Source organism: Cervus canadensis, chromosome 7 (genome assembly GCF_019320065.1).
Source record: "Cervus canadensis isolate Bull #8, Minnesota chromosome 7, ASM1932006v1, whole genome shotgun sequence".
NCBI lineage: Eukaryota > Metazoa > Chordata > Mammalia > Artiodactyla > Cervidae > Cervus > Cervus canadensis.
This window is the reverse complement of record NC_057392.1, coordinates 57,950,447-57,976,804: the sequence shown is the minus strand read 5'-3', so window position 1 is coordinate 57,976,804 and position 26,358 is coordinate 57,950,447. Positions and strand designations below refer to the sequence as shown.

Genomic DNA, 26,358 nt, shown 5'->3' with positions numbered 1-26,358 from the left:
GTGGGTTGCCATTTCCTTCTCCAGGGGCTCTTCCTGACCTCCAGTCAAACCCATGTCTCCTGCATTGGCAGGAGAATTCTTTACCACTTAAACACCAGGGAAATCGTAAGAGAACTGTAGTGGCAGTAAAAAAGGGAATGAGGAAGCCAAGATTTCTAAGTCAAAAGCTAAGTTATAGTGCAAATGAGGTGATGAAGGGCTCCATCAGGTAAAAGCCGTGGATATATCGGAGCATGGATATGGAATTAACAAAATTAACTATTTGAATGTATGGATGAAAGCATTGAAGATGATGAAGATTTATAAACTGGTTGACTTAAAGGTCATGGTTCTGTTAGTTGGAAAATGTAAGGGTTTGGAGCATATTTGAAGTGAGAGAACTGGGCTAGGTTTTGCACATACGAAGTTCAAAGTGATTGCAGGACGTCCATGGATGCCTAGAGCCTGGTGAGAATTCAGCCTGCAGATTATGAAAGGAATAAGGGCTGGCGGTGTATATTTGAAGGTTATCAGCAAGGACATAGGAGATAAAACCAGAAGAGTGGCTGAAGTTATTGAAAAAGAAATGAAGAGAAAAGTGCCTGAAATAGTATCTTGAAGAAATATGTACATTAAAGAAATAGAGGGAGAACTGTAAAAAATATTTCTACTAACAAATCCACAAACAAATAATTAGGGATTTTTCTATAGCTAAAGTACATTATAATGCTAAGTATTAATATGATGTGCTTTCTATGTCCTAGGAATGTCAAACATTTATATAGAAAGCTGTTGCAAACAATTATCTGCTTTTTAATCTATTAAACCTCAGTATCAGGTCTTACACATGATTATATCATTGAAACCTAAAAATATGCAGAGAAAAAAATGTTTCATTTTTTTACAGAAGCTTTGAGATTATCAGTATTATATCCTTGAGTGATGTTAACAATTTTTCTGGCTTTAGATACCAAAGAGGATCCCTCATTGAAGGATGTTGAGGAGACCATGGTAGAGACAATTGCCCTCTGCCAGAGAAATTCACATAATTTGAACCAACAGCAGAGAGAGGTAGGAGAATGACTCCAAAGCCTTTTAAAAGTCTGTTCTGGTATGAAACTAGAAATTAATTCTATTTCCACTGCCCTGTCAGCTACCTGAATTCTATGCAACTGGATTTTAATCACCATTCAGTGTTCCCAGGAGTATATGACTCCGGAAGTTATTATGGGAAGGGCCTGTCTGTTTTGTTCTCCCAAAAAGCTTTATATTCTTAGATTTGGCTATGCTGCAAAACTTAGGTTTGTGAATACTAGATGTCCTTGTTCTCTTTGGACAGAGATTTTGTGTATTCCGTGTAGTGGTACTATGGATGTGTCATCCATTTATCATCTCTTTTATTCCCTGTGGATAAAGTGAGTATGAAGAACTGGAAGAAAAGCCTCAAGGGATACAGAGAAAGCTGGAAAAGTTCAAAAGGCTACCATACAGTATTTCTCAACCTTAGCTGCACATAAGTCACCTGGGAAGCTTTGAAAACTCCCAAACTGTACCCACGATCAATTAAATTTAAGTCTCTGGGGCTGGACCCCCATCGTCAGTGTGGTTCTCTTTGTTTGTCTGTTTGTTTTTCTGTTAGGAGGAGAAGGGAAGACTGGCTTTATTACTTTGCCAGGCACAGGGAGAACATAGTAGGCTAGTGCCTCAAAAACTGTACCCCCCTCCCTAGTGAACGTCTCAAAGCTTCCCACTTGATTCCACTGTTGCAGCCAAGGTTGGAACCACATCTGTAACAGATTCCAGACTGCAAAAAGGGAGTGTGCCAAGCTGAAGGAGAAGGTATAGTTGAGCACCTGGTGTGGCTGGGAGGTACAGCAGTGAAGCAGAAACAGAGGGGGTGAGATGCGACTTGACAGCTAAGACTGTAGTAGTTTTAAGAAGTAAAGTTAGCAGTATGATGTGGCATAACTCTGCCTGCCCTTCCAGTCTCTGGCCTCTGACTTAACACCACCTGGCCTCCTTCCACTGCCTGGGCTTCTGAAATGGGAAAGAGGGTAAATTTTTCATAGACAGTTTGCCCTAAGTGTTACAGTGAAAATGGTAAACTTTGTGTGTTTTCTGTTCTTATGACATGGGTAAATTTCTCCTTTATTTTTTTTTTTCTCCTTTATTTTTTTATCAAGCCCTTTTTTAAGGTTATAAATTTTGATACCCTTTAGAACATAAATTGTGTATGACAAACTCATTTACATAATGGATGTGGGTTTTTTATTAAAAAGCTTTTTTGAGTGAAATGATACCCAATATTTTTGTAATCCTGCAATACAAAAAGTTATACAGAAGGACATTTTTAAAAAAGTATCCTGTATCTATCATGTCATTCAGAAATAACCATCATTATCATTTTGTGAATATCACTGTAGATATTTTATCTGCCTAAGTTTACATAATTTTAGAAAAATTGAATCAAAAATGTTTTCTTTAAAAATACAGTATTTAACCTCATTTAGAAAACCTGTGTAAAACTGAGAAATTTCTGAATTTCAAATAAATAGTTCTTTACTATACTATCTCTTAATAAATCTTTCTAAAGTTTAAAAGCTCTAAATAACTATAATAGATTAGAATTATCATTTATAATTACATTTCAGTTTTTATAGTATCTATGATGTGCAGCCAGTAAGGAAGTTTATGTGAACCCATACACACTTGCTCCAGCCTCTCTTCTCTATCCCTCTGAATTTTTATTAGTTATGTTATTTTACCTCATTGAGGTTAACAAAACATTCTTTTCTATATCCACAGTTCCCATAGTGTTTAATCTTTACTTAAATGGATTATGGGCTTTACACTATTCCTTTTATTTTTCTTTTAAAGTACTTTTCAAAAAAAATTATGTATTTTAATGGCTGCACTGGGTCTTCATTGCTATGTTGCAGGCTTTCTCAAGTTGCAGTGAGTTGGGGCTACTCTTTGTTGTTTTTCTTGGGCTTCTCATTGCAGTAGCTTCTCTTGTTGTGGAGCATAGGCCCTAGAGTGCTCTGGCTTCAGTAGTTGTAGCTCATGGGCTCAGTAGTTGCGGCTTACAGTCTCTGGAGCGCAGGCTCAGTAGTTGTGGTGTATGGACCCAGTTACTCCGTGGCATGTGAGATCTTCCTGGATCAAACTCTGTCCCCCACAGTGGCAGGTAGATTCATTCCTATCCACTACGCTACCAGGGAAGTCCTACCCATTCCTTTTTGCCATGATTTTTCCATTCATGAGTTTTTATTTTATCTTTTGGCTGTCTATATTGCACATGGTTATATTTTAATAGAAAAGCACAAAAGTAAAATTGTTAAAGCTGTTATATATATTTAATACTAAGCCTTTTTATCTTTCAAACTTTCTGTCTCCTTCCTAATATCTACTTGATATTCTTCCTTCTTCTCATGGAAAGTTTAAGGAAAAATTACAATTATGTTTTATAAATAAAACCGTTAGGCGCACATAAGCTGAAATATGTTCAGATTCACATATATTAACAGTAGAATTTGAGCAGGTCGGGAAGCAACAGTTAGAAGTGGACATGGAACAACAGACTGGTTCCAAATAGGGAAAGGAGTACGTCAAGGCTGTATATTGTCACCCTGCTTATTTAGCTTCTATGCAGAGTACATCATGAGAAATGCTGGACTGGGTGAAGCACAAGCTGAAATCAAGATTGCTGGGAGAAATGTCAGTAACCTCAGATATCCAGATGATACCACCTTTATGGCAGAAAGTGAAGAACTAAAGAGCCTCTTGATGAAAGTGGAAGAGGAGAGTGAAAAAGTTGGCTTAAAACTCAACATTCAGAAAACTAAGATTATGGCATCTGGTCCCATCACTTCGTGGCAAATAGATGGGGAAACAGTGGAAACAAGTGAGAGACTTTATTTTTGGGGGCTCCAGAATCACTGCAGATGGTGACTACAGCCATGAAATTAAAAGATGCTTGCTCCTTGGAAGAAAAGCTATGACCAACCTAGACAGTATATTAAAAAGCAGAAATATTACTTTGTCAACAAAAGTCTGTCTAGTCAAAGCTATGGTTTTTCTAGTAGTCATGTATAGATGTGAGACTTGGACTATAAAGAAAGCTGAGTGCTGAAGAATTGATGCTTTTGAACTATGGTGTTGAAGATTCTTGAGAGTCCTTTGGACTTCAAGGAGAGCCAACCAATCCATCCTAAAGGATATCAGTCCTGAATATTCATTGGAAGGACTGATGCAGAAGCTGAAGTTCCAGTACTTTGGCCACCTGATGAAAAGAACTGATGCATTTGAAAGATCCTGATGCTGCGAAAAATTGAAGATAGGAGGAGAAGGGGACAACAGAGGATGAGATGGTCAGATGGCATCACCAACTCAGTGGACATGAGTTTGAGTAAACTCTGGGAGTTGCTGATAGACAGGGAGGCCTGGCGTGCTGCAAAGAGTCAGACACGACTGGGGTCAGACACGACTGACCGACTGAACTGAACTGAATCTGAAATATGTCCAGATCCACATATATTGTCCACATATATTAATGGCAGAATTAGATGTTAAATTCATGCCTCCACAACTCTAGGGATTATTCTAATTATATATGAACTCTTATCTCATAATCATAGACAGAACTAAGGCTTCCTTTAATGTGGTGAAAGGGTAATTTATTCTGTATTTTTTTTTTTTGGTCAAAAATGTATCTGAGCTGGTATCTGAGTCTTCCTCTCTTAGACACACATGCACCTCTCAACACACTATCTACTTGCCCCTACCCTTTGACAACTGGTTTTTGCTTCTTTTTTGAACAACTTTCATAACAACAACAAAAACATTTGAATGTTAGTTTTTATTTAAATACTATTTTTGTGAAAATGCTGAACTGATTATATGTAATATCATACATTAAGTTTGGGGGATATTCATGGTTGTTTGCCTTTGTTCCTTTTTGTTTTTGTTTTGGAGAGAATGAGAGAGAACAAGAGCTCTGGACACAGACCCTAAACTAACTAGTAAATCTGAAGTATCCAAAAGCTTGGTAATGAACTATCTGTAATGTCTCTTTCCAAAAGTTTCTTCAGTTAAAGTCAGAGTTCAGGAAGTCAGGTTGTCAGTCCTTTTCCAGGTGGAATCTATGCTTATCCTACTTTGTATGTCTGTCTGCCCCAGCATCCAGTGATATATATAATAAAGAATATAGCTTTGTTATGCACGTAATTCCTTGAAAAGGAGAGTGGTTGGTATGTAACATGACAAAGTAGTTCACATTCAGTTGTGTTGCTCTCAGGGGTTCATTTCAGTTCAGTTGCTCAGTCGTGTCTGACTCTTTGCGACCCCATGAATCACAGCACGCCAGGCCTCCCTATCCATCACCAACTCCTGGAGTTTACTCAAACTCATGTCTATCGAGTCGGTGATGCCCTCCAGCCATTTCATCCTCTGTCGTCCCTTTCTCCTCAGGGGTTAGGATTGTCATTATCATAATGGTTATTTTAGCCTGTGAGTTTTTAGAGTTATCCAAGTTAAAATTTTAAGAACCAGCATTAAAGAGCAAGAGAGATGAAATATTTAAAAGGTATTTGCCATATATTTCTGGTTAATATGGAGATTTAATTGAAAAGTTCCTCTATTTAGGGTATAAATACTTCCCATGGCTCTTAACTCTACAACCATGCTTCCCCAGTCTGCTATTTATAAATCAAGAATAAAGTAACCTTTAAAAAGGTAATTCACCTAAAATTCCTGGATTAAATAAGGAAAAATTTAATTCAGATTTCTAAATATATTATAAAAACAAAATTTTGGTATACCATTTACAGTTAGATTAAAAGACATAGAAAGAAATGATATGGTTTAAAACAAGTTGAAATAGGCAACTGAAAGACAATCTAAGTAAAGCCATCTAAGAATAAAATACAAGATTAAAAATTCATGAGTACTAGATAAAATAAATTAAAATTTCAATAAAATAAAGAATTGTCAGTATACAATATAGTTAAAACTAGTATCTTAAAAACTAGAAGAAAAACTGTTTAGAAAAATAAAGCATAAAATCCTGGCCTTAGAAAACCTCAAATGGGGGCAGATAAGGGCTTCCTTGTAGAGCTCTTTCAGTGGGAGCCTGCCCAGTTGGAAAGTTGCTGGATTGTGAGCCTGTCCCCTTAGTGGGCTCCCTGAGTAACCATGCTTGTCGTGCTCTGTCAGTACTGACTTTTTTTCACGCCTGTTGGGTGTTTGCAGGAGTAGGTCTCTTCCAAGATTCTGGGTTAAATGAGGCCTTTGTATATCTCTACCCAACAAGAAAATATGCTTGAAATTTTAAAATGTATTAGTTTGATTTTTGATTATGAAGATTTTCTGTAAGGCTTAGGAAGAATACATATGATGCACATATGGCAGTGTATAATCTTTTGGTAAATTATTCAACTTCTCTAAGCTTCAGTATCTTATCTCCAGTAAAGGTAATGCTTACTGTATTAGGTTATCGTGAGATTGAATTGCCAATTGAAATGAAAATTGTATTTAAGCACATAATACAGTGCCTAATATAATAGGAATAAATAAATGATAGATCTATTAATTTATCTCATAAATTAATTTTCTCATAAATAAATTTCCAACCTCATTCTGTGGTTGGGAATATTAATTGAAATAATGTTAACTTCTACTTCTCAGTCTATGATGACTGAGGAAATACAAAATAATGCTTGACACAGGAGAAAACTTGAGACAATTGTATTCATTTATCTTGCTTGATGTCAAGCTGACAAGAAATGGGAGGAGGGTAAGTTGTGGGGTAGTTCTCTGTCCCCTTCTGCATTACATAGTGCTGTTTATACATTTAAGAGTAGCTAAAGGCTCTGCTCTGGCTCCTTTGAACCTTCCCTCTCCTGAGATACAGAAGATTGCAGTTCCAAGGTCTAGACTTACTTAACTTCAGCTTCCTTAATTTTCCCAAGGTTCATGGTAAAGGTATCTGTTCTGGTTATGGTTTTTGCTTTTTATTGTCTCTTCCTAGTCGGGTGTTCCATCTTTTCTTTTTCTGATTTTTACCAACAAGTGTGTATGAGAAGTACATTTCAGCCTGTGAAACAGTAGGCTGATGTTAGTTATTCTTAAAAACAACACAGTACTTTTCCTTTTTTTTTGCCTTTCTGGGACATTACAGGCACTCTGGTTTCCGTTATTGGAGGCAATGATGGCCCCTCAGAAGCTGTCTAGTTCAGCTGCACCTCATCCACACTCTGAAGGTAAGTTTATCAGCATCCATCTATACCATCACCCAGTTTTTATCTGCTAGAAATAGTCATTTAGATACCTTCTCCAAGTATCATATTTTTATTATTATCCTTAATAAAATCATGTTGTAGTGTTGATCTCATTTTTCAGGTTCACTTCTTTCTGAGGCACCAGTTACATCCTTTGTCTAAATAACAGTAGCTTTGCAGCTTACCAGGTTAACTTTAAAATATCAAACTGGCCTTGTTTAGCGAAGTTTCTAGGAAGCTTTATTCCTATGACTTACAGGAAAAACCTAAAACTGATTTTAAACTAACCTTAATATTAACATGTTGTTATAACAGCTCTGAAATCTTTGACCATGCAAGTTCTCAACAGCATGGCAGCATTTATTGCCCTTCCATCCATTCTGCAGCGAATCTTACAGGTGAGTTGAAAGGGTAAAATTCAATGTTGATCAATTTTAACTTATATTTTAGTTATATATAAATAATGTTTAAACGGGTCTCAAACATAATGCAGCTGAATTTTGGCATTAAATAAATATCTTAAGTTACGACTGTGACTCTCAGCCTTTAGCTCTCATCCAGCGATGTCGGTTTGCCTGGCACACACTTGCAGCCTTCAGTTGTTCACCGTGACCTTGGGATTCAGATACATAAGCTTCTTTTTGGTGTCCTGTTTCTAGCTGGTTGCACTTTTTAGTGCAAAAAAAAAACCACATAAAAATTGTTAATATGGACATTTCTTAATCTTGTTACGTAGGTTTTCGAACTCATCCTAAAACTTTATGTCCAAAACTCATCTCCTACTCTTCAGCTAAAAGGCCTGAACCTTTCCAACTTCATCAAAAAGAGAATGCTAAAAATATGCTAAGATATTTTTAGAAAAATCTGTGAACATTCTTGGGGAAACAGTAGGAATTATCCTTAGAATCCATTTTGTCTTTCCTTACTTTATGCAGGATAAGTGAAAAGTGAAAGTGTTAGTCTCTCAGTCGTGCCCAGCTCTTTGCGACCCCATGGACTGTAACGCGCCAGGCTCCTCTGTCCATGGAATTCTCCAGGCAAGAATACTGCAGTGGGTAGCCATTCCCTTCCCCAGGGAATTTTCCCAACCCAGGGATCAAACCCCGGTCTACCACAATGCAGGCAAATTCCTTATCACCTGAGCCACCAGGGAAGCAGAATACAGACACACCAAAACAAAGCAAAACACAGTAATATGATGCTGTTGATCTTCATAATTTTCAAATTATTTTTATCCAACCTAGAATGTTGCTTTCAGCTCCCTTTTAAGACTCTACAAGCTCTCCTTTCCCATCTGGTATGAAGCAGCTGGGCCTTTACTGATAAAGACTACTGTATCCAACACTCTCTCACCACATTGTGTGTTATCCTTTAGAATGTATCTTCACATGTATCACTTCATTTGATCTTTATCATGAATTGAATAATGATTTGGTACAGACTGCTTTTCTTATATCCATTCTAAAATACATTTGTCATAAGGTTTTAGTCATATATGAACTATCTCTATAATGCAGGGGTACTTTAATTTACCAAGTAAATTAGAAAAAAATGAAATCCTAAAGCTAAAAGTGTCTTCTCTCTCACTATACACATTTAACTTTATATTGAGCTTTCATCACACTTTAATATGTAAATTATAATAAAAATTGATTTTTTCTTTTGACAAATGCATATAATTTTTTTAAAAATAGTGTATTTCTGGACTCATATCCCTGAAGGCTTTTGGTATTTGAAAATCTTTATTTTTGTGTTATACTGGTATTCATTGTAGTTGTATTCTTATCATTTCCACCATCAGTGGTTAACTCACACTAATCAGGAGAGTATGCTGGTTGTTAAATTTCTATTTGCACGTAAACTCTACCTTATGTTTGTACAGAGATTTTTATTTTTTCAAGTTGCTTTCACAGATACTGTGTTTGAAGCTCACAAGAGTCTCTTTAAGTAGATGGGGCTACTATAAAAATTTCTGTTGATGAAGGAGGAAACTAAAGTATAGAAAGTTAGGTACCTGATCCACCATTAGAGGCAATATCCAGACTACCACCAAAGGCTCTGATCTCTTCATTTACACTGTCTCCCACTGTATCATGTAAGCTCCTTCATTTGCTTCAGTCCCTGGTGTTTTGTGGCACTCTAATCTTAGAAATCGCGTGGCTTCCTTGGTGGTTCAGATGGTAAAGAATCTGCCTGCAGTGGGTTTGATCTGGGTTCGATCCATGGGTTGGGAAGATTCCCTGGTTTGGGAAGATCTCCTGGAGAAGGGAATGGCTACCCACTCCAGTATTCTGGCCTGGAGAATTCCATGGACTATACAGTCCATGGGATCTCAAAGAGTCAGACACAACTGAGCGACTTTCACTGGTTTTTTGAGGAGTTAGTTATTAATTGGTTTATATATTATATGTTACCCTGTTTGGTTAATGATCTGTGTAGATGGAAAAAAGGCACAGTTCTTGCCCTTAAAGACCTGTGGGGAGACAAGAAAATATCTGATATAGCAATTCATAGGGCTCTAGAGAGCAGGTCATATTGGACACCTTAAGGATTACATGCTCTGAGTACCAGGTAGGGTAATTGCTACTTCTATATCTGTATACTTTCAGTCCATGTGATAATAGCTGGAACAGCCATGTGAAACCATGACTCTGCCTCTTGACTCTACCTGATTGACTCAGAATGGGCAGCTGGCCAAGAGGGGCCAACTAGTATCCTTTTCAGGAAGTTTTGGAACTTTATTGAAAAGGTGAAGAGTTGCTCTGCAGTTCTCTGGATTGTATAAGTTACAAAAGTTCAGGAGCTGACAGTGACTACCTTTCTGTCATATGGACTGAAATAGTATAAAGTTGATCTTCAGAGAGAACAATGAAGCAGGCACACAAAGAAGAGAATAGAGAAGATGCATGGAGAAGAGAGAAGATACAAGGAGAGGATTCAAGACTTTGGGAGAGGAGTGTGGAGAGAAAATCCTGAAGGTGTCTGCATCCCTCATTGTGGTTCTTAAGCCTTAACTGTATTCCTTTGTTTGGATCCTTAAACACTCCAGCACCTTTACAATTATTATATTTTTTGAGTAAGATAGAATGAGCTGGGTTCTCTAGGTTTCTCCTCTGTGGCCAGAGGAGTACCAATGAAAGTATATATGTGAGACAGACTGTGGAAAGATTTCCTGGAGGAGTAGATATCTGAACTGAATCTTAAAAAGCTTAAAGGAATCAGTGGTTAAAAAAAAAAAAAAGACTATTCTAAGCAGAGTGAACTATATATAAAAGAATCTGAGGTGAAACATGGTAGGTACGTTTGAGGAGTTGCAGATGTTTAAGTATGCTTGGAACATAGGACAAGATTAACGTCGTGTCACAGAGCTGAAGTTTGAGAGGCAGGGACCCTGTCCTTAATTGCTTTGTCAACTGTGGAAGGGACTTTGGTTTTTATTTTAAATTCAGTAAATACTCATTAAAAGATTTTAACCAGAGGACTGATGGAATGAGGTTTCTTTTTAGAAATATCACTCAGTCTGTATTATATAGGATAAATTGGAAGGGATCAAGACTGAGACTGAAGGCATAGAAATACCCAGAATGTATTCATAATAGGTACTTAGAGTTTGTTAATTGAGTTACATAGAATGGATAGGAGAAGATGGATTCAGAACTTGCTTAGCTAACAGAATTTAATTGACCTTTTGACTGATTAGATGTAGAACACAAGAAGAACCCAGGTAAGCCCCTGATTTCAGTTTTGTTTGGCTAACAATAAGCAGTGGGGAAAACAAGACCAGACTTCACAGGAAGAGGTAAGAAGTGGAGAGGAAGATTTGGAAGTCATCAGCATAGAAGTGGTAGTTAAATTCTTTGAAACTAGATGAAGTTCAGCATAAACGGAATTAGTAAAAAAAAAGGCTTAAGGCCACAATGGAGTGCTAGGAAACATTCAGGTATCAGAGGGTTTACCTATTTTTATTGCCCCTTAGAACAGAAGAGATATTGACATGATGAGAGGTTCTCAGAGATCTTCCTGACCTAAATATTCCTTCAAAATGTTCCTGGGGGCCTTAATTGTGCAGGTTTCGTTCATGAACATTAGGTGATAAGTCAGTATTTTTTTTTCCCCTTTCAGTTTTGATAAGTTAGTATTTTTAAGGGACCATTTTTATGTTATATACATTCTGCCTTAACTCCCTGTTCTTATCTTCACTCTATGGCAAAAGTATTTTTGGCTTCTGAAAAGCTGCTTATGACTGTTTTACTAAGGGAATTAATATAAACAAATGACTTATATTCTCTTGGCATTATTCATATTTTAAAGTAATGCTTGATCAGTAAAAATTTTATTTTTTTAATTTATTTTTATTGGAGCATAATTGCTTACATGTTGTATTCGTTTCTGCTGTACAACAGTGTGAATCAGCTGTATGTTTACGTATATCCCCCCTCACTCTTCAGCCTCCCTCCAACCCCAGTTCACCCCATCCCACCCCTCTAGGTCATCACAGAGTACCAAACTGAGCTCCCGGTGCTCTACAGCAGCTTCCCATATGTATGGTATAATAAGCATCAGAAAGCTATAGAGGTATTGCTATTTGCAAGAACATAGATGGACCTAGAGAATATTATACTTAGTGAAGTGAGTCAGAAATAAATACTGTATTGTTGTTATTGTTCGGTCACTAAGTCATGTCCAACTCTCTGCAACCCAATGGACTGCAGCACACCAGGCCTCCCTGTATGAAAAGTGAAAGTGTTAGTTGCTCAGTTGTGTCCAACTCTTTGAGACCCCATGCACTGTAGCCCACCAGGCTCCCCGTCCATGGTATTTTCCAGGCAAGAATACTGGAGTGATTGCCATTTCCTTCTCCAATCACTTATATGTGGGATTCTAAAAATAATACAAATGAATGTACGTACAAATCAGAAACAGACTCACAGATTAAAAAAAACAAGTTTATGGTTACCAAAAGGAGGAGAGGGGAGAGGAACAAATTAGGAATATGAGTTTAACAGATGCAAACTCCTGTGTATAAAATGGATAAACAACATGAATTTACTGTATGGCATGAGAAATTATATTCAATATCATATAACCTATAATAGAATATAATCAGAAAAAATAACTGAATCACTATGCTATACACCTGAAACTAACCCAATATTGTAAACCAACTATTACTTCAATTTAAAAGAAAGAAAATGCTGGGGGAAAAGTGGTCATCACATCTTTTTATAATGTGCTTTTTAAAAAACAAGTTTGTGTGAAGGACCTAAATGTGCTCTTCTTTTGTAGATTATGGACAAGTTAAAGAAAAACTTCAGCAGTTATTTATTGCTGAAGAATCTAGCTGACATATTTGGAAAATAATTTGAAAAGTTAGTAGATTTTGTGCATGCTGTGCCAGAAGCCTTGAGCTCTCTTTTGCATTCTATAATTTATATGTTGTCCCAGCATGAGGTTATTTTCATGGTTTTGCTTTTAAATTATGCATATTAGAGTGAAATGTACTGATATAAATATAGACGTGACCTATAAAGGTTTCTTCTTTTTCCAGCATTTAACCTTTTCAAGACCTTTATTCTCCAAACCACCCTTGTCATAGGTAAATGACAGAGCTTTTCTGTGCTGGAATGTGTGCTTTTCTGTCCACACATACACAGTACATACTTATATTGTGTATGTGTGGACATGTTAGAGTAGCTATTACAGTGTTCTTGTAATAAAGTATTATAGTATTATTTAATTATTGATCCTTAAAGAAGTAAATGTATTTACTGAGAGCTTGACCATAAGTGTAATCGGATGCAAGTTCAGAAGTGTTAACATGGATCCGTTTTTATGCAAAGAAAATTAAAAGATTGTCTCATGCGTACATGGCCTGAGTTGTTGTTGTAGTAAAGAGCTTGTCTGAGATGTCTGTAGTTTTGTCTTTTGCAGATGCTCTGCACATGTTGGACAGGTATCTTTAACTTAGTGAGACAGATTTCCCCATTAAGTTTAAGTGATCTGTTCAAGCCCAAAGTAAACTTGTTAATTAGCATACAAATGTATAGTTACCCTTCGGTTTCTTTAGCAGTACTTCAGCATCAGGACCAAGAACCTATGGCAGACAATCTGGTGCTGCTCTTGACCAGCTGAAAGTACTGAACACTGATCTGAGTTAGAAACTGCATCTACCCTGTCTTCAGGAACCATCACCAGAGCATAGAAGAGGGAAAAAAACAAATCCTAAGATTATGTTGTACAAGTGCATGAAAGCACAGTTTCTTCTCACATTTTTGTATCTTTCTTCTAAGTTTTCCTGGTCCACCGTTGTGTTTTTTTTTTTTTTCTTTCTTAACATCTGAACTCACTGTACCAAGATTTTAATAACCCCTACTCCTTAATAAGTAACCAGAAGTGTTCCCCATACCTCCCAGAAAACATTAGTTTATCATTTACTCATATTTGTTACTCTTATCTAGCAAATATTAGTTTATTATTTAGTTTATTAGTTTGTATGTCATTTTCCTTTCTTGAAATCTCCTCCTAAGAAAGACTCAGAGACTGAGACCAAAATTTGCAGCTGCCAGCATTTGATAATAGGGATGGGACCTCAAGGTGGACTATGGGGAGAGAAACCTAAATCCCCAACAACAGAGAATGGTTGAATAACACATACCATCTTCACATGTTTCATACCCTGTAACTGTTCCTATTATTTGATGATATGGGAAACTGCTCACAACATACTATTAGGTAAAAAAAAAAGTAAACGTATTATGTGAAATGCCCCCCAAAATACATCCCTCTTTCTCCCTCCCCAGAAATAAGACTGGAAGAATATACCTCAAAATATCAAAAGTGTTTCTATTGGGGTGGTTAGATTTCAGTTCACTTTTATTTTTGTACACAACAGTGTTTTTCAAATTGTTTATGATAAGTTATTTGGTATACCTCATATGAAAAGCAGTGGAAGGAACATTATCTAGGTATCTGTTGTTTATCAGTAGTGATTTGATTAAGAAAAACTTTGAAAAACTGCAAGTTGCTTAGATTCAGAAACTGATCTCCTAAACTGGTGTGACTTGGTTTGGACCAGACGGTGGCCAGATGTGGGTCACAGAAGGAGCTGAACAGATTCTGAGTGTTCTTGAGTACTTTGGTTTTAATGTAGCAGATAAATAAGAGCTCCAAAAGGGATGTGTGTGTATTAGTCGCTCAGTCATGTCCGACTCTTTGTGACTTCATGGATGATAGCCCGCCAGGCTCCTCTGTTCATGGAATTTTCCTGACAAGAATACTGGAGTGGGTTGCCATTTCCTTCTCCAGGGGATCTTCCTAACCAGAGATCGAACCTGGGTCTCCCGCATTGCAGGCAGATTCTTTACCATCTGAGCTACCAGGGAAGCCCCAAAAAAGGATAGGTGATGTTTAATAGGAAGAAAAGGAAGCTTGCTACAGAAACAAAACCAGAGTGAAATTTATGTTTGTTAAACAAGAGGCTTGGACCATTTAAATTTTATTTACTTTTCCAAAATGCTTTGATGACCTGAGACCAGTGTGCATTTCCAGTAGAAAGGTTCATGGAAGAATAAGTGACTATTGACAAATACTTAAGAGTATTTGGCTTTTTCAGATAACTTATATTTTAAAATACATTTAAAATAACAGGAATAGAATTATAATCTTTAGCAACTTTTTTCTAATTAGGACCCAGTTTATGGAAAAGGAAAACTTGGAGAAATCCAGGGCCTTATTCTGGGAATGTTGGATACCTTTAACTATGAACAGGTAAGCTACTTTCTATTTCTAAGCCCATTCTAAGGTAGAAAGATGCTATTCTTTTCTCTTTGCACCTATACTTTTTCTTTAGAAATTGCCATCTGTTTAGTGAAAGTTTGAAAGATTGAAGTATATGATTTTCCAATTTTAAAATTTCTCTTGATCTTAATTAATTTATATTTTGTATACATATACACATATATTCTGGAAAGTGTAATTGCAGCTTTTATTCTTTTGATTCATGGGCAGTGGGACATATATCTTGTTTTCCAAAGGAAAAATATAAGAAACTTTCTTGTAAAATAATGGAATATAAAGGTATAACTCAAAAAAGGAAGGGTCAGCATGAGTATAGAAAAATTGCAGAATAAAATTAGTGTTCTTTTAAACATTCTGAAACAGTTTATCACCACTAACCAGAAATGGTCATTAGTCTTTCCTTAACCCAAAACTGCCTGTGGCATTAATTCTCAGTAAGAGCCAGCTTGGTGTACAAATTTTTCTTCATGTACTTCAAAGTGACTCATGAAGCCACCAAGGAAAAGTGCCATTTAGACATGTTAGATACAATGTCTGCTTTTTTAATACAAGAAAAAGAAAGAAATTGAGTGACAGAGCTTTCCTTAGGGTGTTGTAAGAACTGCAGTTTTGTTAAGTAAGCATAGCACAAGGCAGCTGATCCCCCTTCAGGCAGAATCCGTGATGACAAAAGGAAGCTGAGTGCAAAACTGAAAGTTTTTACAAACTTTGTAAGAGGAAGAAAAGATGGAGTTGATTGGAAAGAATTAAAATAGACCATTAGAACAAAAAGTTCTGCATTATAGATAAAGTTTAAGGACAAGACTGTGTAGCAAGGAGGATCCACAGTATATCCTCCCCTTTGGGACTGACAGAAAAGAACCCAAGCGCACATCAAAATAATATATCTGAATGTTGAGAATTAGATGTAGTAAGGAAACAATACTTTATACAGGGAACCTTAAATGACATAATGTGATAGCTGTGAAATATCTTTATGTGACTTAATGACAGATGTCACAGTCTTGAATAGATTCAAATGGCTTTTAAGTGCTGATTGGAAAATGTGATCTCTTGCCCAAGGGAGATGAAAAATGAATAATGACCATTAGCTTTTCCAGTGAAAGGTTAATGTGGAATATTACCATGGATGCAGTTTGTATTTAAAAAATCAGTATTTTTAAACAATTTGTTAGAACTTTGAGAAATTCAAAGAGAGCTTATTATAGATTTGGGTTAATCCAGTCATCTGAACACCATCAGTACCGAATTAAGCCACAAGAATGGCAGAGCACTCATTTCTCCATAGTAACTTGTGACTGCCTTTTAATAATTATTTTGAGACTCTTTATGTAGTACTTATCAGTACTTGTACATTGAAGTTAACCACTTAAGTCTGAGGTGCTTTGATGTTTATTTGATTGATTCTATGCCTGTGTAGTATATTCCAATTCAGCTGTGGTTGAAAATGAAACAAGTGCAGTTCTCCACTGATCCCCTCTGTCTCTTTCACTTTATAAACAACTTTTTGTTGATTTCTTTTTATTTTGGTCATTCATAGACCCTGCTGGAAACGACGACTAGCCTTCTAAACCAAGATCTCCATTGGTCATTGTGTAACCTGAGAGCTTCAGTCACCAGAGGACTGAATCCCAAGCAGGATTACTGCTCTATTTGTTTGCAGCAGTACAAGAGACGCCAAGAAATGGCTGATGAAATTATTGTTTTTAGGTAAGAGAGGGAAGGAAATGTAGTACATATGTGTGTGTATATGTATGGTATTGCCAGGCAGGAGCACATGCAGACACACAGCCCCAGTCAGCCATTCTGGCAGTGAACAAAACAAGGCAGAGTTCCTGTTCTCATAGATCTTATCTTCTGCATAGGTGTCGGGGGAAAGAGTATTAGAGTGGTCAGGTCATAAATGTAATAAGAGCTATGGAGAGAAATAACACACAGGGTAAGGGGATGGAAAGAAGTGTTCCGGGTGAGAATGCTATTTTAAGATACCATAATGAGGAAAAACATGTCTAAGAAAGTGACATTTGCGCAGAATGAGAGTGGTAGGAGTGAAGGTTAGGAATATATTTTAAGAGAAGAGCTAACTTGCTGATGTATCAGATGTGAAGTAACAGGGAAAAACATCTTCAGCCCGAGCTACTAAATGAATGTGGTACCATCCTCTAAAATAAGAAGGAACAGGCATGAGGACCTGGGGAAATCAAGAGTTTGTCTTGGAGATGTTAAGTTTGAGATGCCTTTTAAACATTTAAGTAGGAATGTCAGGTAGACAGTTATTCTAGTCAGAGATATGTCCTGGAAATATAAATTTAGAAATCATCAGCATGTAAATGATATTTAAAGCCACAGTGCAAAGAGAGAAGAAGTCTAGTGCAAAAGTAGAAGGTTTGATCTCAGGAGGAGACAGCTCATCCAGAATACACAGATAGAAGCAATGTAAGATGGACTCTAGAGCCAGGCTTTAAACCTTGAGTTTAAACCTTTACTCTGCCACTTCCTAGCTATCCCAGTGAAGTTGCTCAGTCGTGTCCGACTCTTTGCGACCCCATGGACTGTAGCCTACCAGGCTCCTCCATCCAGGGAATTTTCCAGGCAAGAGTACTGAGTGGGTTGCCATTTCCTTCTCCTAGCTATTAGACTTTGACAAATCATTTTATCTCTTTACATCTTAGTTTCTTTATTTGTAAAGAGGGATAATAATGGTACCTACTTGCTAGAGTTTTTGTGAAGATGAAATGAGATAATTTACATAAGACACTTAAAACCGTACTGACATACAGTAAGCACTGTATAAGTGTTAGCTTCTGTTTTTACAGATAAAGATTGGTAGATTTGGTGATTAGAAGGGAAAGTATTTCTTATCACATAAAGAGCCCATTCATTCAACAACTACTTATCAAGCACACTAGGTACTGTTAGAAGGGATAGGGTACCACATGAACAAAACAAAGGTTTTGCTCTCAGAGTTTACACTCTAGTGAAAGAGATAGACAAGTGAAATGCCAGATAGTAACTAACAGGGAAAAAAAATAAAGCATGTTAAGTGAGATGTAGAGTGTCTGCGGGGGAAGATATTTTATGAAGAGTGGTCAGGGAGAACACCACTGTTAAGATGATTATGGACAGGCAGTTAAAAATGAATTAATTAATAAAAATGTAATAATTACCATGAGTAAATATGGTATAGAGGAGAGAGAACCTTGGGAACTAGTAATTTGTGAAGAGTTGTTAAGGAAACTTAAGTGACATTTCAGCAGAGACTTAAGGGAAGTTTCCATGCGATATCGGGGTAGAGTGCTCCAGACAGAGAATCAGCAAGTGCAGAAACCATGAGGCAGGTGCTTGGCATACTCACTCTCGTAGTGAGTGAGCAGGCTAGCATTGCCTGAGCAGAGTGAAGAGAAAATGATAAGAGATGACTTCAGCAGCCAAATCATGTAGGAACTAAATCATTATGAAAAGTTAAACTCTTACTCTGAGATGAAAAAACCATTGGATGGTTTTGAGGATAGGGTTGACACGATATAATCTGTGTATTAAGGATCACTTTGACTGCTGTGGTAAGAATGGACTGCAGAAGATCAAGGGTGAAAATGGAATGACCGTTTAGGCTAATCCAAGTGAGAGATGGCCCAAGATGATTGTAATGAAGTAAGCAGTGGTGGGGTTCTGTATATATTCTGAAGGTATAGCTGACAGGATCTGTTTATAGATTGTATATGAGGTATGAAAGAAAGAATAGTTTTTGGCCTGAGAAACTGGAAGGCTCTAGTTACTATTTATTTAGATGTGGAAGGTTGGATGAGAGTGTGCATTGAGGGTGGGGTTTGGTGGAAATCAAGAATTTGGTTTGGGGCATGTTATATATATGGGGGAGGATAGAGAAAAGGAAGATTTTAAAGACTATCGAAGAGAGAAAAGGACTGACTTCTGAGGTGGTCCAACGTTTCAGGTTGGAGAAAGGAGGAGGAATCAGTGAAGATGACTTAGAATTATGCTCAACACTTACTTCTGGAAGGTTTATTTGGTAGCTTAATGTAATTAACAGAGAATTTCTTCATAGTAATGATGTTAAATTTACTGTATAGTACTAACATTTTTGTGAATGCTTATAAATCAAATCATGACTCTTGAATTTGATGAGAAATACCACTCATGTTATTATCAAATGACTTATATAATTATTATTTTCCCCAGTTGACGTTGTTCAAACTGTCTAAAAATGTTTCATAGTTTGAGAAGTGAGCAGAAGTTCAACTCACCCCTGGGTGGTTTGTAGTCAGAGAACTGTGGTGCTGTTGTACTCACAACTGAAGTGTACAAATACATGAGTCTGGATTTTAAAACAGGAAAGCAACAAGTAAATCTCTTTTCTTATTTCTTAACCTGTATACCCACCAGTGCATTTCAGCTTACTGGAAATAATTTTCACTTTTAAATACTGTCTAATACAACTTAGGTTTATGATTTTATGATAATGAAAAGTGTCAATTGGTTACCTTCATTTTGCAGCTGTGGCCATTTATATCATTCATTCTGTCTGCAAAGCAAAGAGTGCACCGTAGAAATTGAAGGGCAAACAAGATGGACGTGCTACAAATGCAGCTCAAGTAACAAAGCAGGAAAGTTGAGTGAAAATTCATCTGAAGTTAAAAAGGGAAGGATAACCCCATCACAGGTAAAACTTGTTTTCATGTCAAGGTGGAGTAGGAAATGGCAACCCACTCCAGTATTCTTGCCTGGAGAATTCCATGGACAGAGGAGCCTGGCAGGATACAGTCCATGGGGTTGCCAAGAGTAGGACACGACTAAGTGACTATCACTCTCACTCATGCAGAGAGTCTTTTCTTAGCAGTGTTTTTTAGACCTGGCCTCATTTTTTTTTCGGGTCTTTTCAGGCCTCAGAAAATTTAGTTAGTTTTCTATTTCCTGCACCTTCCTTTATGCTGCCCTATCCTATAGTTGACGTTAACATCACTTAGTGAAATGTTGGACCCATTGCTTTTTTCTGTTTTTGGCTTGAGAAACTGGAAGTCTGTAGTTGCAATTTATTTAGATGTGAAAGGTTAGAAGGGAGCATTTATTGGAGATGGAGTGTAGAGAAAAGAAAGATTATGAAGATTATCAAAGACAGAAGGATTGACTTCTGAGGTGATCCAACATTTCCGATTGGAGAAATGAGGAGGAATCAAAGATGATTTAGAATTATTTTTAAATCATCTAACTTATGCTAAATCAATTGAGCTTTCAATATTAAGTCAGAAGATAACCCAGGGAAAAAACTCTGACCTAGCTTCTCCCAGATAATAGTTCAGAGTTTCTACACTCCAGTGGTAGCCACTAGTATCCATATTCATCCAGTAAATACAGAACCATTTGCCAGGCACTATGTTAAATGCTGGAACAAGACATTTGTCTTATGGAATTTGTATGACAATGAAATTAAAAACAGATTTCCAGTAAGTGTTCTCCAGTTCTTTCTGACACCAATTACGTGGTGTTTTTTTCATCGTCAGTTCTGACAGCTATTTGGTCAGTTCTCTGGGTTCCAACTGTATGCCCAGTAATGCCATTCAGTTCTCACACTGACCACCAGGAATTAGTGTCAGACTTTATACTGTCCGTCCTTCAGACACCAGTTACAAATGGGGTACCAGACTACATACTGTTCTATCTGACTTGACAAATTTAGGGGTCCCTATGACCCACTCCCCCAGGTTTCATAATTCAGTAGGACAACTCACAGAACTTGGGAACATGCTTTATGTTTACCTGTTTATTATAAAGGATAGTTAGGAATAGCCATATGAAAAAGGTGCATAGGGCAAGATAAGGGGAGAAAGGTACCCGGAGCGTCCATGCGTATCTTGGCATACCACCTTCCCAGTAATCAGTGTGATCACCAACCTGGAAACTCCTTGAACCTCAACATTTAGGGGTTTTTTTTTGGAAGTTTCATTACCTAACCATGATTGATTAAATCACTGGCCATTAGTGCTTAGACTCAATATCTAGCCCCTCTCCCCTCCTCCTATATGGGGATGGGAGAAGGATGGGGAAGGAAGAACTGAAAGTTCTAACTCTCTAGTCATGGTTTGATCTTTCTGATGACCAGCTGCCATCCTGTAACTATCTAGGGGTCCCCAAGTACCAGTCATCTGATTAGCATTCAGAAGGCACTCTATCACTCAGGAGAGTCTGAGAGTTTTAGGAACTATGTGATAGGAACCAGGGACAAAGACTGAATGATATTTTTTATTATACCACAAGTACTTACAGATGAACTGTGCTATAAAAGTAGATAATGAGTAGAGCTGATCTAGACATGAGATATCATGGAAGATTTCTTCAAAGTGTTAGTTAGCTGCCCCTGAAGCAAAAAAAGAAGATCGAGTTTAAGCACAAGGATAGGCAGGAGGAGAAATATTCCAGGCAGAGGAAACAGTATATAGAATAAACAAAGCATCTCTGCAGGAACTAGACATTGAGTATGATTGGATCCAGAGGGTGAAAGAATGATATTGTATGAAATTAGTAAGTAAACAGGGACCATACTAATTATTTTTATGTTTGTGCTAAAGAAACAAGACATTGAAGGGCTTTAAAGAAGGAATGATATGATATGATCAAAGTAGTATTTTTTTTTAAGAATAGTGCTTTTAAAAGAACTGCAATACAGAAAATGAAAGGAAAACAAGAATAGGTGGATGTAGGGAGACCCAAGAATATTGAAATTATTTTGTGGAAAGAAATAGTAACTTGTACTAGAATGGTGGAAGTTGGGATGGAGAAAAGAGCCACGTGTGAGATGTGTTTGAGATGAGTACAAACATCAAAATAATTAATATGGTCCTTGCCTACCTCACTAGCTTCATCTTATACCACTCTTTCACCTTCTAGATTCAGTTATGCTCAACTTTTAATTCTATATTCTTTTCTGCTTTACAACAGGTAACCTATATTTGAGAGGTAGAATTAGTAGGACTTGGTGAAAATTAAATTGGTTGGTGAGGGAGGTAAGACAGAGGGAAGAATCAAAGATAGTACCCAGATTTCTTATTTGAACAACCAAATGGATGGTGGTCCATTTATTGAGATAGAAAGCAATAAACAAAGAACATACCTGAGAGTAAGAGAATTCATTGTTGGAGTTAGAGCTGTCTGTTGGATATACAGATGAAGATGTTCAATATGTTTCTGGATTGAAAATTTTATTAGTCATCCAGTGCTTCCTTGTTCACATCTAGGAAAGGAAAATCAGGTCCTATGATTTCTAACATCTTTCCAAGCTGAATTCAAATGCAGATATGGGAACCTTTATTTATGTAGATACCTAAGGCTTTGCATTTCAGTGCACTTCAGTTTTTTTTCCCTCTTTCAAGTATATTCTGTTCATAAACAGATTGTGACTGAATGCATATTATTGCCTGAATATTACCAATTAGATTCTTTTTCTTTCTTCGTAGATAGCCTTCGTAGAGGCTAAAATATGCCTTTTTTCCTTTTTAAAAAAATAGTTATGTGTGCAGATATATATTTTAATACATAATTTACAAACAGTAAATTCACTTCTGCAAGTTTTGACAACCTCCTTTACAATCAAGACAGAGCAATATTACCACGTCCCTCAAAAGTCCCCCATAGCTCTTTGTAGTCAGCCTCTCTTTTCATCCTCCAGCCCCTGGCAACCACTGATCCATTGGGAGTTATTTAATACCAGGTGAGATAAAGATTGAAGTTCTTTCTTTTGAATGAAGGTATCCATTGAATTGCCTTTGTACCTTAATCAAAAACCAATTGACCTTGTGTATGTGGGTTTATTTCTAGACTTTCTATTCTATTCCATTATATATCTATCCTTGCTCCAAGACTGTGTCTTTATAATAAATCTGGATATCAGGTTGTGTGAGGCCTTCAGTGTTGTTCTTCTTTCTAACATTTGGCTATTCTACTTGCTTTTCCATGTAAATTAAAAGATCACCTTGTCAGTTTCTCCCAAAAATATTCATGCTGGGATTTTATTAGGATTGTGTTGACTATGTAGATAAATTGGGGGAGAGTTGACATCTTAATGATATTGAGTCCAATCCATTAACATGGTATAGTTCCAATTTACTTAAATTTTCTTTGATTTATTTCATCAATGTTTTGTAGTTTTTGGTGTATAAATCTTGCATATGTTTTATAAGGTTCATTTCTAAGTATTTAATGACTTGATATTACATATTTTACTGTTTTATATTTCAATTTATAATTGTTCATTTCTAAAATATAGAAATACAATTTATTTTTGCATATTGACATTGTATCTAGTGACCAGTGGCCTTACTAAGCTTACTTATGAGTACTTTTCTGTATATTTTTTGGTATTATCTACATAATCATGTCAAATGCAAATGACTGTTTTATTTGTTTGTTTCCAATGTTATTTCTTTTTCTTGCCCTATTGCATTGGCCTCTAGTACACAATTGAATAACAATGGTGAGAGTAGACATCCTTGTCTTGTTACTGATTGTAGGGGAAAGTATTCATTTTTCATTATTCAATATAATGTTAACTGTAGGCTTTTGGTATGTAACCTTTGTATCATGTTTAGGATGTTCCCTTTTACTCCACATTTTGTTGAGAATTTGTTCCAAGAATGGATGTTGAATTTTGAAGACATTTGTACTACATTGGTTGCCATGTTCCCATATCTGCACACCTCACACAAGAAAGTAATCTGTTTCATTGACTTTCCTCTTGCCTGCTCTCAGAACACTGAGAGAAGGGAAATTATTTTGAAATTGGATCTGTATGTCAATGGAAGGTTTATTTCTGAGGCTATCCTATTCTGCAGGACAGAAGAAATGAGTTCAGCCTTTTCATTTCTTTAGGAAACTCCAGTGGGATTACTGATCATCCTCTTGAAAATCTGTTTGATGCTTCCTAATTAATAAAGGAAAATAGCAGGAGAACTATTTTGGATTCCTTATATTTTCTAGCTGTCTGTCTCCTTTGATTTTCTTAGTAAGATTTTGTAAAAGGATCTAGTGGCTTGGTAATGCAAGGAAAGAGAAGATGAAATTTATCAAATATATGCTTTAGATGTGAACATGATAATCTTCACAACAACTGTAGCTGAAGGAACTGTGCTCAGAGAAGGAGGACCAGTATTTGAAATCAAGTTTTGTAATTCATCATCACTCTCAGTTTTCCTGCCTCATGACTGTTCTATTTTTAGTATTCTACTTTATTGAAATCTAATAAAGGTGATTTTTAATGTTCAGTTCAGTTGCTCAGTCATGTCCAACTATTTAGCAACCCCATGGACTGCAGGATACCAGGCTTCCCTGTCCATCCCCAACTCCCAGAGCTTACTCAGTCAGACTCATGTCCATCAAGTCAGTGACGCCATCCAACCATCTCAGCCACTGTCATTTCCTTCTCCTCCTGCCTTCAATCTTGCCCAGCATCAGGGTCTTTCCCAATGAGTCAGTTGTTTGCATCAGGTGGCCAGAGGACTGGAATTTCAGCTTCAGCATCAGTCCTTCCAATGAATGTTCAGAATTGATTTCCGTTAGGATTGACTAGGTGGATCTTCTTGCAGTCTCTCAGGAGTCTTCTCCAGCACCACAGTTCAAAAGCATCAATTCTTCGGCACTCAGCTTTCTTCATAACCAACTCTCACATCCATACATGACCACTGGAAAAACCATAGCCTTGACTAGATAGACCTTAGTTGGCAAAGTAATATCTCTGCTTTTTAATATGCTAGGTTGGTCATAGCTTTTCTTCCAAGGAGCAAGCGCCTTTTAATTTCATGGCTGCAGTCACCATCTGCAGTGATTCTGGAGCCCAAGAAAATAAAGTCTCTCACTGTTTCTGTTGTTTCCCTTCTATTTGCCATGAAGTGATGGGACCAGATGCCATGATCTTAGTTTTCTGAATGTTGAGTTTTAAGCCAACTTTTTCACTCTCCTCTTTCACTTTCAAGAGGCTCTTTAGTTCTTCTTCACTTTCTGCCATAAGGGTGGTGTCATCTGCATATCTGAGGTTATTGATAATTCTCCCGGCAGTCTTGATTCCACCTTATGCTTCATGCAGCCTGGCATTTCGCATGATGTACTCTGCACATACATTAAATAAGCAGGGTGACAGTATACAGCCCTGACATACTCCTTTCCCAATTTGGAACCAGTCTGTTCTTCCATGCCGGTTCTAACTGTTGCTTCCTGACCTTCATACAGATTTCTCAGGAGGTAGGTAAGGTTGTCTGGTATTCGCATCATTTTAAGAATTTTCCACAGTTTGTTGTGCTCCACACAGTCAAAGGCTTTGGCATAGTCAATAAAGCAGAAGTAGATGTCTTTCTGGAACTCTCTTGCTTTTTCCATGATCCAATGAATGTTGGCAATTTGATCTCTGGTTCCTCTGCCTTTTCTAAATCCAGCTTGAACATCTGGAAGTTCACGGTTCATGCATTGTTGAACCCTGGCTTGGAGAATTTTGAGCATTACTTTGCTAGCATGTGAGATGAGTGCAATTGTGTGGTAGCTTGAACATTCTTTGGCATTGCCTTTCTTTTTTAAAGTACAATCATGCTATGTTGACTGTGCTAACTTCAGATTTCTTACCATTGTATGAACCATTCACATTATTCATTGTAAGAAAATTTTAAATGAAGATACTAGTTCTATACATGATGGTTTTTATTAAGCTTAATTTCATGAGAGTTGTACTTTGCTCTTTTTAATTTCCTTCAAAAATCTGTCACCCTTTGTTATTAAGTTCCTAATCTGTGCATGGAGAGAAACAGAGGTATGTGTCTCAGTGACTCCAAAATCAAGCTGAGATTGCTAGTCAGCTTCCACCTGTTGCTTTCTGTCCTCCATAAATCACTGAAAACATTTGAAACTTTTCGCCTTTGTAATATGATCCTTCTGTCAAATAGGTTTTTATTTCATCCTTTTCCAAGACTTGAGATGATTGACTTTTTACTTCTTCAGTTACTGACTCTTACTCAACAGGGTACAAGTAACCCTCAGACCTGTGGTTTTCTTGGATAAAATCTTTTTCCTTGCCTCTCTTACTTTCATTTCTGTTTTTCACAACTGATCAATGTATATAAGCCATAACTCTGACATGTCAGTCTTCTCGCAACAGTTCTACACAGGCATGATTGGATTTATTCTCCCAGAAAGTCTGCTTTCCTCTGGAACAAGTTTTTTATTCTTTGCGAGGAAATGTAACAGAAATGACTCAGAATTCTTTCTTTCTTCCCTCATTACCACTCCCTCTCCCCTTAGGTTTACAGTAGTCAAG

The 26,358-nt window shown here is 36.9% G+C and overlaps 1 protein-coding gene across 5 annotated transcripts in view; it reads left to right on the top strand.

Moving 5' to 3' along the window:
- Positions 1 to 26,358, top strand: part of VPS8 (VPS8 subunit of CORVET complex) — a 285,565-nt gene that overhangs the window by 195,810 nt on the left and 63,397 nt on the right. For all 5 annotated transcript variants that reach the window (XM_043473511.1, XM_043473513.1, XM_043473510.1 and 2 more), the window contains 6 exons: positions 947 to 1,050; positions 7,157 to 7,238; positions 7,572 to 7,654; positions 14,943 to 15,023; positions 16,594 to 16,763; positions 19,566 to 19,731. In XM_043473511.1, coding sequence (XP_043329446.1) covers positions 947 to 1,050; positions 7,157 to 7,238; positions 7,572 to 7,654; positions 14,943 to 15,023; positions 16,594 to 16,763; positions 19,566 to 19,731 — 686 coding nt within the window. The remainder of the gene's footprint in view (positions 1 to 946; positions 1,051 to 7,156; positions 7,239 to 7,571; positions 7,655 to 14,942; positions 15,024 to 16,593; positions 16,764 to 19,565; positions 19,732 to 26,358) is intronic.